This window comes from Ambystoma mexicanum, chromosome 6q (assembly GCF_040938575.1).
Source record: "Ambystoma mexicanum isolate Mex_15411 chromosome 6q, UKY_AmexF1_1, whole genome shotgun sequence".
In the NCBI taxonomy this organism is placed as follows: Eukaryota; Metazoa; Chordata; class Amphibia; order Caudata; family Ambystomatidae; genus Ambystoma; species Ambystoma mexicanum.
In genome coordinates, this window is record NC_090937.1 from 1,425,897,726 (window position 1) to 1,425,916,444 (window position 18,719).

Here is an 18,719-nt window from a genome sequence, read left to right on the forward strand (position 1 = left end):
AGCCATGCCACCAGTCGTCGACTGCGGTCTTTTGAGGGTTTTTTTGAGAAAACCCTTTGCATATGTCGCAGTTATCCGCCGAATGATGAGGGTGGAGGCAATATATATAATCCATATGTCCGTCCCGCTCGTAAACTTTTTTCAAGCCGCACGTCGCGCATGGGCGGAACAGCGCTTTTCCTGACACGGAGGACATTTTCTGTACTCAAATTCCAGTAATGCAACCTTGTACAAAATAGTAAGACAACGCGATGAGATCCCACTACTTTGGAGACGGTTGAAATCTGAAGGGGAACCGCGGGGACGGGCCTCTTATACGGGGACGGCCTACGGAGCATGCGTAGGCGGGTCCTAAAAGGACGTAGATAGGACACAAAAGTGTCAGAAGTTTTCCTATTGGAAAAGGCTATATATGTGTACCGAGGGGTCCCAGTCTGACGACGGGGAATATTCTAAGCATGCGAATCCATGAAACATCCAATGCTGGAGAATATTTGCGATACAGTGCCACAAAAAAGCTCAATGGATTCATTTAAAAATTAGATCTAGAGTACATGCTATTGGCTGTACTCACATGTCAGTAAATGCAAAGCAAGTTACAGGGTGAATTGCATCAAGCAGCAGATGCAAACCTGGCTAAACATTGTAAATGCACAAAAAAAACCAAAGTACACTGTTGCAATGCTTATTTACATTCAAAGGATTGTCTAAACATTCTCCCCAGACTTGCTTTCTGGAGGTGAAGCAGGCCAAATTATGCTTGAACAACAATATAATAGCAATAAAATTACATTCCGGAATGCATTACCTTTATGTGCTTGTATGGTGGGGGCCGTCGATCATTTTCCAGGGTTTGTTTAGCTTCTCTATGTCGTTTCAACTCTCCAAAACGATCTTCAGCTTCTTGCAAAGCTATTCACATCAAAAGTAAAGACTATATTAAGCAGTGTTCAAAGTTCTAACCCCAGCATAGGCAGGTCAACACTTTGCAATGCATCAAGATCGGATGCTACATCATTTCAGTATTTGAGAATGGGGAATTAGAAAGTTTATATGGCCAGAATAAATATCAAAGAACCTCATGCCTGGAATGGCAAACGGAATTCAGCGACAAACTTCGACAATCAGGTAGCATGAATCTGGTAACTTACACCTTGGTCTCTTTGAAAAGACAATTATAACTGTGGCTCAAATAGCCATTCCTAAATTCACGAGGAGCAGTCAAAGGACTTTAAAAACACACTGGTAAATAAATGGAAAAAACACAACATTTTGGTCTATGGCAACTATTAGCCCATACGCCACTAATCCAGGCTGAGTAACATTATCGTACAATTTACTCACCTTCCTGATTGATTCTTATTTAATTTGAAACGGGCTTGTTCGCTTATAAAGCCATAATTGGGAGTTACTAGACTTGACTGCCACAATGATCCAACACAGTTTTCTTCTTCACATAGATTCTTTATCTTTTGAAATATACTGAAGCAGATTGGTCACATACAATTGTTTTCCAAAAAAAAATTAAATAAAAAGTTACTTAGGTGTTTGCAGAGCCACAAGAGCCTTCTGACCTCCATTCCAGCCAGTGGAGCGGCGTTTGGAGGTTGATTAACTTGGGAAAAGAGTTCTCATGAGTATCTTCTTTTTCCGAACTGCCCATTGAACAGTGATCTTCCCTACACTTTGAACCTACAGTTTTTGGACAGATCGGCGTCTTCGACAACTGTCTTCTGGGTATCCTCCTCAGGTTTCTCTTTTGACAGTGCAGCAGGAGATTCCCCCCATGCTTGGCGCAGAGTTGGAGTTTGCAACGTGCTCTGGGTTGAATCGTGAGGTTGAGCAGAGTGGTGTGGCCCTATTCCTCATCCCACCTACTTCTTTTCTTGGTGTTCCCTCCCAGGCCCTTCCCCAAATAATTGTTGGCGATCATCGCTGCTCCTCAGTGTAGAGGAAGAGAGAAACAGGGGGTATCCCAAGCCAGATCCCAGAGAAACCTTTCAAGCTCTCCCTGCCAGCAACATCCACTGACCAGTATGCTCACAAGACTTAAGAGTGAATAATGGGTACAGCCCTAGAAAGAAAAAAAAAAGTACTTAAACACCTATGCAGCATATTGTGTTTGAAGGTGTCACAAGACAAAAAATAGGGGGGTGTAGGGTCAGACAGGGAAGAAAACTAACAATGAAAATGGTCCTACTGGGCCGTGTGTCATTTGTATCGTGCAAGTGCAGTAACAAGAATTGCATAGGGGAGTGGCGTTCTGGTCAGGGAGTAAGGGATAATAGGGTGGGAGGGATGCGAGGGTACAGGGCGGCATTCAAGTGGGGGGAGGAGGGGAAGAGGGCCATAGGGGCTAGGGAAGTGCTAATGAGAGGCCAGATGGGCAAGTGTCATGGGATGCATCAGGTGTAAGGACCACATAGTAAGTGCAAAGACGGGGGTGGACAAGACTCGGTAGGGATGCACACCCCACCAGGCTAGTCAGGGGATGTTGGCCCAGAAGGGCAAGTGCAGGTTAGGGGGTTGGGGGTGCGGGGGTAGACTGATCGAGGAGGGCCTGGTGCCCTGTAGGATTCAAAAGGGACCAGGCAGCCAGTCGGAGGGGTATAGGGGGGGCATTAGCAAGGAAGAGAGAAGGAGGAAGATAAGAGTAAAGCAGGGTCTTGAGGTTTCTGGAACTTTAGGAGATCTGGTTCAAGCCTGAGAGGAGCGGAGAGGCTCCCACGGAAGAGAGATCTAACCCCCTTCTCCACACTCTCTGCTTGGAAAGGCACCTGATCTGCAGAGTTGGAGCTAGAAGACCAAAGGTATCTAGCAGGGAGGTATTTTGCAAGAGAGAGTTGGACGATTGATTGATTCACCTCCTCTTGCCACTGCAAAATGACTATCTAAGAAGAGGAATCTGTGGGATGATTCAATCCATTAGAAAGCACACATTTAGTTCCGATCAATAAAAAGGGTACGGCCATCCTGGTGCCCACAATGCCAGGAGTGACAAGGGAGGATCAGTGATTGGTTACTACTAAGAAAGACAGATCAGAAACTAAACTGATACTTATTTTTTTCTTTACCGAGGATTCCCAGCCTGACGGGGAATATTCATGAGCATGTGAATCCATGCCAGACCCCATGCTGGAGAAACAGTACACAGCCACAGCATTTTCTAAAAATAGCCTGAATCTGCAGCATAAACCCCTATGAACTAAGCTCTGGTAAAGACAAAAAAATCCTCGAGGGCCACCCATAGGCTAACAGCAGGGAGCCAATCCTGACAAAACCTCTTTTCGAACTATCCATATTCTCTTGACTGTTTAACTCAATGCATCGTCAAATTATCAATTTTCTTAAACATGTATCATACTAGAAATATCTGGTCAGTAAAAGCTACAGTATTCCGATATTTCATTTTAACACATACTTCAATCAAATGTTACGCCAAACCATGTTTATGTCTGCCAAAGCTTTAGCAGGAGCATGTAGAGGGGCCATGATTCAATTAGCTACTATTTCATGCAGAAAATAGTTCATCATGGTGAAAGGGGTTATAGGATCAACCATTATGTAGGGTATAGTGCACCTATGTAAACTGAGGAGACATTTTGAAATGTTGCTTTTACAAGCTTTTTCATGCTGCTTTGTATGTTGAGGTTTTCCACTGTTATTGTGCATTGCATTTATTTTTATTATTTCTCCTGCTTGGTACTTCATAGTCCGATGTATTTTCTCTTTCCTGCTGAGTAGCGCATGGAGGTGGCAAGAATGCTTGCTTGAGGGCAAAGGATTTCAGGGCTTTCAACAATGATAGTCCTGTGAAACGAGGGGAAGTGAGCAGCATGGTTGGTCTGAACGCTAGTAGATAGATGTATTTTCTATAGTTCTATAGGAACAGATTAGACATTAGGAGGGATATTTTATGGTTGCAGCAGAGATTATGCGCATCTGATATTTGAGGCAAAATAGCCTTGGGAGCGCAAGAGACTGCCCCAAATGGTTTATAGGCCACTGGACAGGACTGACACTTTGATTTGGGGGTTTGGGGAGAGGAGGCTATGGGTGTGGACCCTAACAATCTGTCACCGAGCTACATTCATTGAAACACATGATGGGCAGTGACCTTTGTGTGTTTGATTGGATTTCTCTTAAGTGTTAATGTTAGGTGCTATATTATAAGTTACTCACGGTAGTGACTAACATACTCTTAAGTCCCCTTTCCTCCATACTGCATGGGCGTCCCTCGCGAGGGACGGAAGACAGAGCCTTTTTCACCAGAAAAAACCTTCACCTTTAAATTTAGAGGTGCGTCCCTGGAAGCATGCGCTGCCCTGACTACGCCCTCCGGCGCCACATATCAGAACCCATAGACGCATTGACAATAGATTTAACATTGCCTAATGACACCAGTTTTATTAGGGGGAAGGTTGGTGGGACGCATGGAGGAAAGGGGACTAAGGACTAAGTACATTAGTCACTACGGTGAGTAACTTATAATTACTCTTACGACCCGTCCCCTTTCCTCCATACTGCATGGGCGATTACAACAGAGTGCAGCCCCAGGGTGGAGAGGAGACCCTCCTTAAGCAAACAGGTTTCTAAGTACCGCCTGTCCAAAAGCTGCATCTAATCTAGAACCGGCATCCAAACAGTAGTGCTTGCAGAAAGCCGAAGGGGTAGCCCACGTGTCTGTCCTACTTATGACTTGCCAGGGGACATGCCGCTGGAAAACGATGGCCGTTGCCTTGGCTCTGACCGCGTGGGCGTGTATGTTGGCCGGCAGTGGCTTGTGCTGTCCCTCGCAGTCTTCTTTGATGGCCGAGATCATCCAACAGGCTATGGTGGCCTTGGAGGCCTCATAACCTGGTCTTGATCCTCTGAAGGGGTCAGGAAAGAGCGTCCGACTTGCGGAAGCCCTTGGTCCTTGTTAAGCAGAATCCTGTGCAGTGCCCTTAGGGACCATTACACACAATTAAGACCACAAGTGGCAATACAAGTTTTACCTTTGGTACAAGCCGGTACTACTATGTCAGAGTGGTAGCAGTGGTGGAGCAGCCAGGCTTATCTCAAGAGTATATGAGCAGTAGCAGAGACTACACAAAGGGATCACAATTACTATGACTCAAGCAAACACTGACTCAAGGTTTCAGGTAGAAACATATAAGTACATTTATTTTTAAACCATTCGTTATAAACACAACACTTCTATTAAACTTAAATAAAAACCACACGTTAAATATACTACAACTAACCAATTTACTTTGTACAGCAAGTCTCAACGTAAGTGCCCTGTGTTTGAATGAACCGGTGTTACGAACAAAACACGTTAACGCGAATACGATTGCAATCACTTTTTGACAGTTCGGTCTACTAACTAAACGCGTATCCGTGACATGAAATGCTACCGGGGCAAATCGCACCTGAGATACCCAGAGGGAGTTGGATGCAAAAATCACAGGCAATATTTAGGTTAGGCAGGCAGAATCCAGAAACACTCAGACAGGAGTTCAAAAGTCAAAGGGCCGGAGCCAGGGTCGAAAGACACCGGGGCCGGTTGCCGAAGATCACACAGTCTGACAGTTCACGATTCAACGTAGCCAAAAGTACTTCGATATTGTCAATGTTCGCAAGCAAAATTCATAAGAAGGAGGGAAGACGAGGGCAAGCCTTGGAAATGAAGAAAAGGGATTCACCCAGTTTCTTCAAGTAGAACACAGTACCTTGTTGAATGGTGCAGCTGGTTCCCTGGCAGTTGTTCCTGTTGGTTTCCCGCAGACCCACGATTCCTGGAGTTTTGTTGTGAAGGAGGACGTCTGAAGGGGTTATGCACCACACAGGGATGAAGTCGGCAGCAGCGATGACGAATAAAAGGTGTGCTCCTTAAAAACAGGAGAGGCTCTTCAGATGGCTATCCAGACCACTACAGCAGCGTGCAGCGAATTCGACCAAGGAAGAGGTTCCTCTGGCTGTAGAAGATGATCTGGTTATCCCCACCAAGCTCAAGGGAAGACTACTCCGGACTGGATCTTCTCTAAGTCGTTGAAGGGAAGATAGCTCAGGACTGCAGCAGGGCTTCACTGGGACGGGGTAGTTGTTGCAGCCGTCGTTCTCTCCGCTTCGGTTCGGTTCCTTGTAGTTCCAGTGGCGACTCTCTGACTTCTAGCCCAAGAGAACTGCCTTTTATGCGAAAAACCCCCACACAGCCTGGCTGTCAATCACCCAGCAGGGGGTTTGTCCAGCCCGGGCAGTTACCCTGGCCAATCATGACAAAGTGCGACTTGGGTTTCCTAGGATACCCTGTGCAGGGGGTGACTACACCCCTCCCTCACATTCAGCCCACCTAGACACTCAGGCGCCTTGAGGAGGGCTTCTGAGCAGAAGCCTGCCAAAAGACAGTGAACAAAGAAGGCAAATCTAGCTTGCCGCGCAAAGTAAAAGACAAGAAGGACTTTACCAAAAAGAAATGGCGAATAAACAGAACCGTAGCCAAAAGAAAGATGATTTGGTCAAGCGGGTTTATGTTCGAGGCTAATATAATAGCCAAGAACAGTACCACGTTTAATATAATCACGGTAGAAAAGTTAGGGTAGATACCACTGCCACCAGCCAAGTCTAAATGTTAAAAAAAGAGCAAAACAATGCTCTAGAAGGTACAGATAATAAGGGATACAAATTAACCCTTTCCTTTACTTCATGGAAGATGTGGTGTACTGGATCTATGGTAGATTGACTAAGTAAAGTTAATGGTAACTTTACCCTTTCCTGGGAGACGGTAGTCTCCTCAGAAATGGAGTCGAGGGAAGTCTCAAGGGTGTGTCACACAGCACTGAAGGTGCTGTGTGACGCACAAAAAGAAGGGGGCTACTGAAGGGGTGTACTTCAGAGTTCACAATCCCAAAAACAGGTAGAAACGCATAGCAAAACACAGTAAAGAGTGGGGGAAAAGCTCTCACTCTTACCAAGTGGAAAAATCCAGAAGTCCAGCAAAGCTGCTGGGGGGCTCACTTGGTGAGGGAAATTAGCCATAGATGAGAATTCTCCCTAACAATACTATCCAGGTAAAATTTCAGGGCACGCCCGACATCTAGGCAGTGCAGAACTCGCTGTGCCTCATCCTTGGGTTTAGCAAAAAACGTGGGCAAAACAATTTCTTCATTCAGATGGGACGCGGACAGCACCTTAGGTAGGAATGCTGGGTGCATCCTCAAAACTACCTTGTCCTTGTGAAACGTAGTGTATGGCTCTGAGGCGGCCAGTACCTGGATTTCGCTGATTCTGCGCGCAGAGGTGAGGCTGACTAACAAGGCCGTCTTAATGGTGGCCAGCCTGATGACTGTGGACGCCATTGGTTCGAATGGTTTGTGTGCCAGGGCACCCAAGACTATGTTGAGGTCCCACGCAGGGTGCGGCCTCTTGATGGGTGGGTAGAGCCTGCCGAGAACCGCCAAATGTCTCTTGACAATTGGGTTGGAAGAGGAAAGAACAAGTTACTTACCTGTAACTGTTGTTCTCCAGCATGGGTCTGGCATGGATTCACATGCTCATGAATATTCCCCGTCGTCAGGCTGGGAATGCTCGGTAAAGAAAAATCAGTATCAGTTTCGTTTCTGATCTGTCTTTCGTAGTAGTAACCAATCACTGATCTCTGCGTCATACTGACCACAGCCAATGACTGCCATCTCCCTAAGCCCCGCCTCTGGCAGCCATCTTCAGATTTGGTAGCACGAGAAGTGGCAGTATGACCAAGTGAAGAGCCGCAGAGGGGTAGGCGGGAGGGTTCGCATGTGAATCCATGCCAGACCCATGCTGGAGAACAACAGTTACAGGTAAGTAACTTGTTCCTTCTCCAGCATGGGGTCTGGCATGGATTCACATGCTCATGAATAAAAGAATACTTAGCAGTACACACATACACAACCACGGGAGGTGGCAAAGGCTCAACATTAAGCATTACATCCAAAACTCAACATTAAGCAATTCTTACCTCCTCACCAGGCTCACCTTAGGCGAACAGGTTGTGCAGCACTGCTTGGCCGACCCTGGACTCCTCCCTGGAATCCCGATCGACGCAGTAGAATCTCGTGAAGGTGTGCGTCGACCTCCACGTAGCAGCCCTGCAGATGTCCAGCAAGGGCACACCAGATAGGAACGCCGTGGTAGCTGCGATCGCTCTGGTGGAATGGGCTCTCGGACGGCCAGGCAGCGGTCGGTTTGCCAACCGATGACAGTACATGATACAGCCGGAGAGCCATCTGGAAATGGAAGCCTTCGAGAGAGCCTTCCCCTGATTGACCGGTCCAAAGTTCACAAAAAGTTGTGACGTCTTCCGAAAACTCTTCGTGCGGTCCACGTAGAACTTCAGCGCTCTAGCCACATCCAGCGAGTGCAAAGTCCTTTCAGCCGGCGACAAAGGCGACGGGAAGAAAACAGGTAACACCAAGGGTTCGTTGAGGTGGAAGTCCGACGGCACCTTGGGCATGAAGGAGGGGTGCGTCCTGAGCACTACCCTCGTGTCGTGAAAAGTCAAGTACGGGGGCTTGCAGGAAAGGGCCTGGATCTCTCCCACCCGTCGTGCGGAGGTAATGGCCACAAGAAATGCAGTTTTCCACGACAAGAACTTCAACGGAGCTGAGTGCAGAGGCTCGAACGCAGGTCCCATGAGCTTGGTCAGTACCACGTTGAGCTCCCACGCCGGGGCTGGGGCCTTCACCAGCGGGAACGATCTGAACAGTCCCTTCATGAATTCTTTCACCAGACGATGAGACCACAAAGACGTCCGTCCCGTGGTTCTGGTGTATCGGGAGATCGCAGCAAGATGAATCTTGATGGAAGCGTGCGCCAGTCCAGCCTTGGCCAGCGTCAGCAGGTACAGCAGTACTTGAGGAGCCGTAATCCGTAGAGGGTTAATCTTCTGTGCGTGGCACCAGACAGAGAACCTCTTCCATTTGTGTCCTTAGCATTTAAGAGTTGAGGACGCCCTGGCCTTTGCAAGAACCTCTCTGCAGTCGGCCGGTATGTCGTAACCTCCAAACTCTAACGCTGCAGGAACCAGGCCTGCAAGTTCAGCGACGTCGGGTCGTGATGGAGGATGGCGCCTCCTTCCCTGGAGAGAAGATCTGCGTCCACTGGCAGCTTGATTGACGGGGACAAGTCCAGAAGGTCCGGGAACCATATCTGCCTCGGCCACGCAGGTGCAACGAGGATCATCCTGCACCGTGACCTCTTGAGCTGGTTGATGAGCCGGATAAGCAGCGGCAATGGAGGGAACGCATATAGGAACAGGCCCTCCCAGGGGAACGAGAACGCATCGCCCATGCTCCTCGGCTGGGGAAACCTGCTGGCGAACCTCCGGCACTTGGAGTTAGTCGCCGTCGCGAACAGATCGATCTGGGGTTTGCCCCACCGTCGGAAGAGGCGGTCCACTAGATCCTGTCGTAGTTCCCACTCGTGGCACGAACGCAGCTCTCTGCTGAGCGAGTCGGCGATGGTGTTTTTTATGCCTGCCAGATGAAACGGCACCAGAAACATCCCTTGGGCGACGGCCCAATGCCACAGATCCTGAGCCTCCTTGGACAGGGCTGGGGATCTGGTACCGCCCTGCTTCCTGATGTAGAACATGGTGGTGGTGTTGTCGGTGAAGATCCTCACCACCTTGCCCTTGAGGGACGGGAGAAAGGACCTGAGGGCCCAAAACACTGCACGGAGTTCCAGGACGTTGATATGGAGGGACCTCTCCGTCGGCAGCCAAAGGCCTCTCGCGCGCAGATTTTCGGTGTGTGCTCCCCACCCTTCCAGGGAGGCATCCGTGGTCACTGTCTTCTTGTGGCCCGGGGTCTGGAAGTCCATGCCCGCCGTCAGATGCGCGCGGGTGTCCCACCACCGGATCGCTCGTCGGAAGCTCTCGTCGAGTGTGATCCTGTCCTCGAAGCTGCCCGTCGTCTGGATCCAGCGAGCGTCCAGGAACTCCTGCAACGGGCGCATCCGAAGACTGCACAGGCGGATGAGATAAATGCAAGAAGACATCATTCCGAGGAGGGATTTGATGGACCTCACCCTGGCCGCGTCCGCAACCAGCATCCACTGCACCTTGCCCAAGATGGCCATCGTCCTTTCCTCAACGGAGAGGCCAGAAGCGCCACTGTGTTGAGTTTCGCTCCCAGAAACAGTGCGTCTTGCGCGGGCACCAGGTGGGACTTGGCGTAGTTTATGGAGAATCCCAGGTCCGTGAGTAGTTGGACGGTCCTCGTTGTGTGCTTCGCGGCGAGCTCCTTTGTCTTTGCTCGGATGAGCCAATCGTCCAGGTAGGGGTAGACGTGGACCCCCTCTAGGCGCAGCCGCGCCGCCACCGGTGCGAGGCACTTGGTGAACACCATGGGTGCCAACCTCAATCCGAAGGGAAAGGCTCTGAACTGGTAGTGAGGCCCTTGGACCACAAATCTGTCTTTAGGATGGGGATATGGAAATAGGCATCCTCCAAATCCAACGACGACAGGAAATCCCCCTTCTCCAGTTCACCCAGGACGTGCTGGAGGGTGACCATCCGGAACTTCTGTGCCTTGATGAATTTGTTCAGTCGTCGTAGGTCCAGGATGGGACGCCATCCTCCCGTCGTCTTCTTCACGAGGAAGTATCTTGAGTAAACTCCAGAGCCCCGAAGTCTCTTTGGGACGAGCTCGATGGTGCCTTTCTTGAGCATCGCCTTTACCTCCAAGAGAAGTTGAGGGACTTGATGTTCCTTCCTGGCCACGGGGGGGACGCGCGGGCACTTCTTTAGAAACTCGAGCGCGTGACCCTGGGCCAGGGCATCCAGCACCCAACGGTCGGTGGAGATGGACTCCCACACGCTGACGAAGTTCGCCAGCCGGCCTCCCACTGGGGTACTTTGGTGGGGGCCCGACCCCACGGCCGGTTCAGTCCTGCTTCGACAAGGCTTTGCCGCCATGTCCTCCTTGGCGACGACGGCGGGGTCCGCCCGAATTGCCTCGTCCCCTGTAGGCTTCCTGTGACGACGAACGGGCCGCTTGACGATAGGTGGAAAAACCGCCGCCAGAACCTTTGGAGGCACCCTGCTTGCCTCCGCCGCTCCGAAAGGGCGGCCGTCGTTGCTGGAGAACACCAAGAGCCCGGGCCGTCTCTGTGTCCGTCTTGATGGCTTGTAGGGAAAAGTCCACTGTTTTCCCAAACAGGTTGCTCCCGTCGAACGGCATGTCCAAGACTCTGGTCTGCACGTCCTGACGGAAGTCAGTTGCCTTGAGCCATCCACGCAGTCTAAGGCACACGCCGTTGCCCAACTGGCGGAATCCAGTGTCAGCGATGTCCGTCGCTATCGTAATGGTGTGGTCTGACGCCACTTCTCCTTCCTGCATGATCTCTAGGGCCTCCGGCCTCTTGTCTGGTAGGAAATCCAGCAGGGGGGCGATTTTGTACCACAACTCCCTGTCGTAGCGGGCTACGATAGCCAAGGCGTTAGCAGCCTTAATCGTCGTCACTGCCGATGAGATGACTCTGCGTCCCATCGTGTCCAACTTCTTTCCCTCGCCGTCTGGCGGGGAGGTTGACGTGGATGCCGAGGCGCCCCCCCCCCCCCCCGCTTTCTTCCTGGCCGCCGCAGAGATGACCGAGTCCGGGGTCGGCTGTGCCCGAAGGCACAAGGGGGCCGCGTCCAGGACCCGGTACTTCTCGTACCAAACCCTTCTCGCAGGCGTTGTGGATGGGTTCTTGAGGAGGGCGAGACCCTCATCCCAGATATCGTCCAGTAGAGGTACAGCGAGGACCGTCTTCCTCTTGGTCTCGCGCCGTTGATAAAGGAAACCTTCCTTCTTCTCTTCCGGGCAGAGCTGGAAAAGCTCGGATGCCCTGGCGATCATGGCATGAAACAATCCAATCTCGTCGGGCGGGGAAGCCCGGGGAGGAGGTGACGACGGGAGATCCTTGTCGTAAACCTCGTCGTCTGTGCCCGTCGCGGCCGTGTCAGTCCCCGTATCATCCCCACGGGTTGTGGACGGGGAGGAGGGCTGAGCAGGGCGCGATGGTTGAAAAGGAGGTGGAGGATGAATCCTTCTTCTCTTAGGAGGAGGGCTCCCAGAAGGGCCTGGCTCCGGGTCCCCCGTCGGGAGAGGGCAATCTCGTCCTTATCTCCGAGCATAAGGACTGTATAGCCAACAAAATGGCCGCCGAGTTGTCTTGCGGCACTGGTTGAGGGGAGTCCGACAGGCGGTCAGGAGCCCCGTCGGCACCCTCGACGTTCTCGTCGTCTCCTACGTCGGGGTCCCTCCCGACGGGCTGGTCTTCTTCCACGCCAACGCCGTGGCTTAAGACTTCGATCAGCTCCTCCTCAGAGGTTGAGGCCGAATCCACGACGACCTCCTGCCCCCCCCTTTTTCTTCTCCGTCGGAGGTTTCACGGGGGTCCTGTCGATGGGCATGAAAGAGGACTCCATCCGTGGTGGTAGGGAGACTCTGGGCCCCCTGAGGTCGCCACCACTGGTGTAGCCTCCACAGGCTGAGCCAGGGCCGCCGCGACTGTCTCGATAGAGGCCTTGACCGGATGAATTAAGGCTTTCACCACCTTAGGTGCGCTCACCGCCTTCTCCTTGGGGGGAGGGTCACCGCCTCGCTCCCCCTCCGATGGGGCCTTCGAGCTCGACCGGGGTCTCTCCAGGAGCTTTGCCGGGTGCTCGGCCTTCCTCTTACCCGAGCCAGAGCGTTGGCTCGTGGTTGATGGAGCCGGGGAGGATGCGCCCTGCCTGGCGCCCGTAGAGCCCGACCGTTCGGCACTCCCGGTGCCAGCGGACTCGCGGTGCTTGGCCTTCTGTTGGACCCCCGTCGTCGGGGCGTCCTCAAAGGTCTTAGAAGACCGCTCTGACTTCTTCTCGCCTGACGGGCTCTTCCCCTTCCAGCCAGTTGGCGAGACGCAGATGGCGGTCCTTCATGGTCCGCTCCGACATATTGCCGCAAAACGCACAGTCCTTCTCCACGTGCGTCTTGTCCTCATGCAGGCAGTAGAGGCAAAGGGAGTGTTCTTCCTCCTTAAAGACATTCTGAAGCCGGCATCCAGGGCAGACCCTGAACAGCTTTCCGGGCGTCGAGCTTCCCTTCTCCTGGGCCATGATCGAGATGGGCCTGAGAAACTTCTGGAGTCCTCCAAAAGCGTGGCTCGACGAAATCTTCACCCTTGAGCGGCGTAGAAGAATCCGACACAGGTCCCCGTTGATCGGATAAAGAAACGGTGGAGCTTGAGGCTCTTTTGACCGAAAAAGAGAATTTTCCTAAGAAAAAGCGCAAAAAAGCACTAAAGCTCGAGAGCAATAGCACGAGGATCCCAACACTTGAACGTGCGGTAAAAATCTGAAGATGGCTGCCAGAGGCGGGGCTTAGGGAGATGGCAGTCATTGGCTGTGGTCAGTATGACGCAGAGATCAGTGATTGGTTACTACTACGAAAGACAGATCAGAAACGAAACTGATACTGATTTTTCTTTACTGAGGATTCCCAGCCTGACGACGGGGAATATTCATGAGCATGTGAATCCATGCCAGACCCCATGCTGGAGAAATATTAAATAACCTGGCGGTATCTTTAACATTGCACCAAAAAAGTGGTGCGTTTAAAATTAATGGGAAAATCCCATAGGAAATATTCCAGTGGAATATTTCACGTGGTAACCACTGCCACCAGCCAGAAACTCGACGACCCAGGGGCAATCTAATTAGCCCTAACAGTACTTCCACAATATGATGGTTTGTACTGGTTCTGTTCACAATTTAAGACTAGTAAAGTCAATTGTGACTTTACATGCCCTGGGAGACAGTAGTCAGTCCCAGGGTATGGAGTCTATGTTTGGGGTCACTATGACACCCCAGTGTTACTGCACTGAGAGTAACACTTACCAAAAACACATGAAACACTATGGAGTAAAAGGCCCCATAGCCCATAAAACACATTACAAAGTCAAAGGATAGCTCAAATCATGTCTAAGAGCGGGAGAAAAAGAGTCTCACTCTTAGCAGGAGAAAAAGAAAAAAAAAAAAATCCAGCAAAGCTGATGGGGGCTCACTAGGTTTGGGAAATTAGCCTCTACAGAGAATTCTACCCAACACCCTGGCCACATCCGTGGCAAGCAGACGCTGCACCTTGCCCAGGATGGCCTTTGTCCTTTCCTCCAACGGCGAGGCCAGACGCACCACTGTGTCGAGCTTGGCTCCCAGAAACAGTACGACTTGCGAGGGGACCAGGTGGGATTTCAGGAAGTTGATGGAGAACCCCAGGTCCATGAGCAGCTGGACGGTCTTCACTGTGTGTTCTACGGCGAGCTCCCTTGTCCCTGCACGGATGAGCCAATCGTCCAGGTAAGGGTAGACGTGGATCCCCTGCAGGCGCAGCCGCGCCACCACTTGTGTGAGGCACTTGGTGAAAACCCTGGGTGCCGACCTCAATCCGAACGGGAGGGCCTTTAACTGGTAGTGCCGTCCTTGGACCACGAACCTGAGGAACCTTCGGTGTCCTTTTAGAAAGGGGATGTGGAAGTATGCATCTCCAAATCCAACGACGAGAGGAAATCGCCCTCCTCCAGCTGTCCCAGCACGTGCTGGAGGGTGACCATCCGGAAATTCTGTGCGTTGATGTACTTGTTCAGTCGTCGCAGATCCAGGATGGGCCGCCATCCTCCTGTCTTCTTTTTCACGAGGAAGTAACTGGAGTATACTCCGGAGCACCGGAGCCTCTTCGGGACGAGCTCGATGGCACCTTTCTTGAGCATCGCCCTTACCTCCAGTAGTAGTTGAGGGACGTGGTCTTCCTTCCTGGCCACGGGAGGAATGTGTGGGCAATTTTCATAGAAACTTGAGGGCGTGCCCCTAGGCCAGGGCGTCCAGCACCCAAAGGTCGGTGGAGATGGACTCCCACACGCTGACGAACTTCGCCAGCCGGCCTCCCACCGGGGTGGTTCGGTGGGGGCCCGATGCCGCAGTCGGTTCAGTCTTGCTTGGCAGACGCTTTGCCGCCTTGGTCTCCCTGGCGACGACGGCGGGATCCACCCGACTTGCCTCGTCCCCTATAGGCTTCTTGCGACGAGGAGCGGGCCGCCTGGTAGTACATAGAGGAGCCACTGCCGAATCACTTGGAGGCACCTTGCTTGCCTCCAGAGTTCCGAAAAGACGGCGGTCGTTGCTGGAGAACTCCTATGGCCCGAGCCGTCTCCGCCTTGATGGCTTGGAGGGACTCGTCAACTGTTTTCCCAAACAGGTTGTTTCTGTCGAAGGGCATGTCCAACACCTTGGTTTGTACATCCTGGCGGAAATCCGTCGCTTTGAGCCACCCTCGCCGTCTAAGGCTAACGCTGTTGCCTAGCTGGCGGAAACCGGTGTCGGCAATGTCTGTTGCCACCGTTATGGCGAGTTCCGACCCCACCTCACTTTCCTGCAAGATCTCCAGGGCCTCCGCCCTCTTGTTGTCCGGTAGGAAGTCCAACAAGGGGGCAATCTTGTACCACAATTCCCTGTCTTGGCGGGCCACGATCGCAAGGGCGTTGGCCGCCTTAATCGTTGTTGCCGCCGACGAGATAACTCATCGTCCCATTGCATCCAGCTTCTTTCCTTCGCCGTCCAGTGGGGAAGTTGACGTTGAGGCCGATGCACCCCCACCCCCTGCTTTCTTCTTGGCCGCCTCTGGGACGACCGAGTCAGGGGTCGGTTGTGCCCCAAGGCACAGGGGGGCCGCGTCAGGGACCCGGTTCTTCTTCTCGTAGGCGTCGTAGATGGGTTCTTGAGAAGGGCGAGTCCCTCGTCCCAGATGTCATCCAGCAGAGGCACGGCGAGGACCGTCTTCCTCTTGGCCTTGCGCCGTTGGTAAAGGAACCCCTCTTTCTCTTCATGGCAGAGCTGGAAAAGCTTGGATGCCCTGGCAATCACAGCGTGGAAGGATCCAATCTCGTCGGGCGGGGAGGCCCAAATCGGGGGCAATGGGAGATCCACCCCGTCGTCACCGCCGTCATCATCATCTGTGCCCGTTGTGGCTGTGTCCGTTCCCGTGTCATCCCCAGGAACGGGGGCAAAGGTTGAGCAGGCCGAGAGGGCTGAAAAGGCGGGGGCTGGATGGGTCCGTCTCCTCTTGCTTGGGGGCCTGGCTCCGACTCCTCCGTCGGTGGCACGGGCAATCTCGTCCTTATCTCCGTACATAAGGAATGTATTGCCAACAAAATGGCCGCTGAATTGTCCTGCAGGTCCGGAAGCGACAGTTGACTTGGATACACGCCGGCGCACTCGCTGTCTCTTCGTCGGGATCCTTCCCGTGGGACCAGGCCTCCTCAACGCCCTTGTCGAGGCCCTCCAATACTTCAACCAGCTCCTCCTCAGAGGCTGTGTCCGTATCCACGATGGCCACCGCCCCCCCCCCTTCTTTTTCCGCCGGGGTCTTCACGGGGTCTTTTCGATGGGCCTGAAAGAGGCTTCCCTCGGCGGTGGCAGGGAAACTCTGGCCCCCGAGGTCGCCTCCACTGATGTAGCCTCCACAGTCTGCATCAGGGCCGCCGCAACTTCCTCGATAGAGGCCTTAGCCGGGTGAATCAAGGCCTTCACCACCTTCTGTGGGCCTGTGGCCTTCACCTTGGGAGGAGGGTCACCGCCTCGCCCCCCCTCGGCTGGATCCTTAGAGCCCGACCGGGGCCTCTCCAGAAGCTTCGCCGGGTTCTCGGCGTTCCTCTTCCCCGAGCCAGAGCGTTGGCTCGTGGTTGATGGCGCCGGAGAGGATGCGCCCTGCCTGGCAGCCGAGGAGCCCAACCGTTCGGCGCTTCCGGTGCCTGCGGATTTGCGGTGCTTTGCCTTCTGTTGGGCCCCCATCGCCGAGGCACCCTCACAGGACTTAGAAGACCGCTCGGACTTCTTCTTCTCACCTGACGGGCTCTGTCCTTCCAGCCAGTTGGAGAGGCGAAGATGTCGATCCTTCATGGTCCGCTTCGACATGTTCCCGCAAAACGCACAGTCCTTCTCCACGTGCATTTTGTCCTCATGAAGGCAGTAGAGACATTTCGAATGCTCGTCCTCCTTGAACACATTCTGTAGCTGGCATCCAGGACAAACCCTGAACAGTTTTCCGGGCGGCGAGCTTCCTTTCTCCTGGGCCATATCCGGGTAGGCCTCAGAAACTTCTGGACTCCTCCAAGAAGCGTAACTCGACGAAAACCTCACCCTTAAGGGGATTAGAAAAATCCAAAACGGGTCCCCGTTGATCAGATGGAGAAACGGTGGAGCTTGAGGCTCTATTTAACCGAAAAATGAGAAAATCTCTATGAAAAAAGCATGAAAACGCAGCAAAGCTCGAGAGCTAAAGCACAAGGACTCCCAACACTTGAACGTGCAGTAAAAATCTGAGGATGGCTGCCGGGGGACGGGCTTAGGGAGAGTATGACCCAGGAGATCAGTGATTGGTTACTACTAAGAAAGACAGATCAGAAACGAAACTGATACTGATTTTTTCTTATATTCATGAGCATGTGAATCCATGCCAGACCCCACACTGGAGAAATGTGGTGGCCTTGCAACCTGAGGAGGGCGCCACCGTTTTCATCAGCCTAGTAGAGACCCTGGGGACCGAGTTGAGGCCGAAAGGGAGCACCTTGTATTGGAAATGGTAGCCCATGATCCTGAATCTTAGAAAGGAACGATGAGGCTGCCATATCGGGATGTGTAGGTACGCATCCTTCCGATCCAGCAAGCACATCCAGTCTCCCTTGCACAGCGTCTCCGCTATAAAAGCTGGCGCAACCATCTTGAATTATGTAGAGGTAGGGAGAGGTGGAAAGGTCCAGTACAACCGTCAGGCCCACCTGGTTCTTTTTCTGAATGGCGAAAATCCTGGAATAAAAGCCCAAGCATCGCTGTGAAGCTGGGACTTCCTCCACTGCCTGGCTCTCGACGAGCGACTGGATCTCCCCCAAAAGAGTTGCTGTCACAACCTGTGGAAGGTAGGAGGGAGGAGAGGCTGGGAAAGGGAGGTGGTACCTCGTGGAGACTAGAGCGAGGATCCAGGGGTCTGTGAAATTCTGGCACCAAAAAGGTGCATGGAGAGCAAGCCAGCCCCACACTGGAGACACGTGGACCTTTCCCTCTAAGGCTGCTGAGGCGGAGGGGGACTAGAAAAAGCCCTTATCCACCCACCCCCCTTTTGTTGTTTGCGCCCGTTGCTATGACGGCGAACGGTTAGGCTGCCTGGACCTTCGTTCTTGGAAGCCGCGGAAACCTCTGTATGTACGCCCCTTCTTAGAGCGTTGCTGTGACTGGGTGTACGGTTTGTGTGTGGTCTTTGTAAGAATGGATAAAAGACTTGGCCGTTTGAGAGCCGTTTTCTTTTTATCCAGCTCCTAGAGTGGAAGAGATCCCCCCCCCCCCCCTCGAACAGAAGATCCAGTATGCGTTCCTGAACAACTGAGTTGAATTTAGTAGCACAGAGCCAGGCCATTCTTCTCATGTCCGTAGCAATACAGATGGCACAGCCAGAGGTGTCAATGTGGGCCACGGAGGACTCCATGATGTCCTGCACAACGATTTTGGCCTCCGCCAATCCCGCCTTGAATCGGGATTGGCTCTACGCCGGAAGCTCGGAGGAAATCCGCAATTTCCCTCCATAGCCTCTGGTTAATGGCTGCCAGCATGGCATCCCCGTTGGCTTGACGCAGGTGCAAGAACGGGTTGGAATACAGCTTCTTCCCGTATGCTTCCAAGATCTTCTCCT

General features: G+C 52.5%; 1 protein-coding gene across 4 annotated transcripts in view; it reads right to left on the bottom strand.

The window, feature by feature from the left end:
- NSD2 (nuclear receptor binding SET domain protein 2) overlaps nt 1-18,719 on the bottom strand; it is a 1,742,450-nt gene that overhangs the window by 552,182 nt on the left and 1,171,549 nt on the right. For all 4 annotated transcript variants that reach the window (XM_069632133.1, XM_069632132.1, XM_069632134.1 and 1 more), the window contains exon 17: nt 809-912. In XM_069632133.1, the coding sequence (XP_069488234.1) occupies nt 809-912 (104 nt within the window). The remainder of the gene's footprint in view (nt 1-808; nt 913-18,719) is intronic.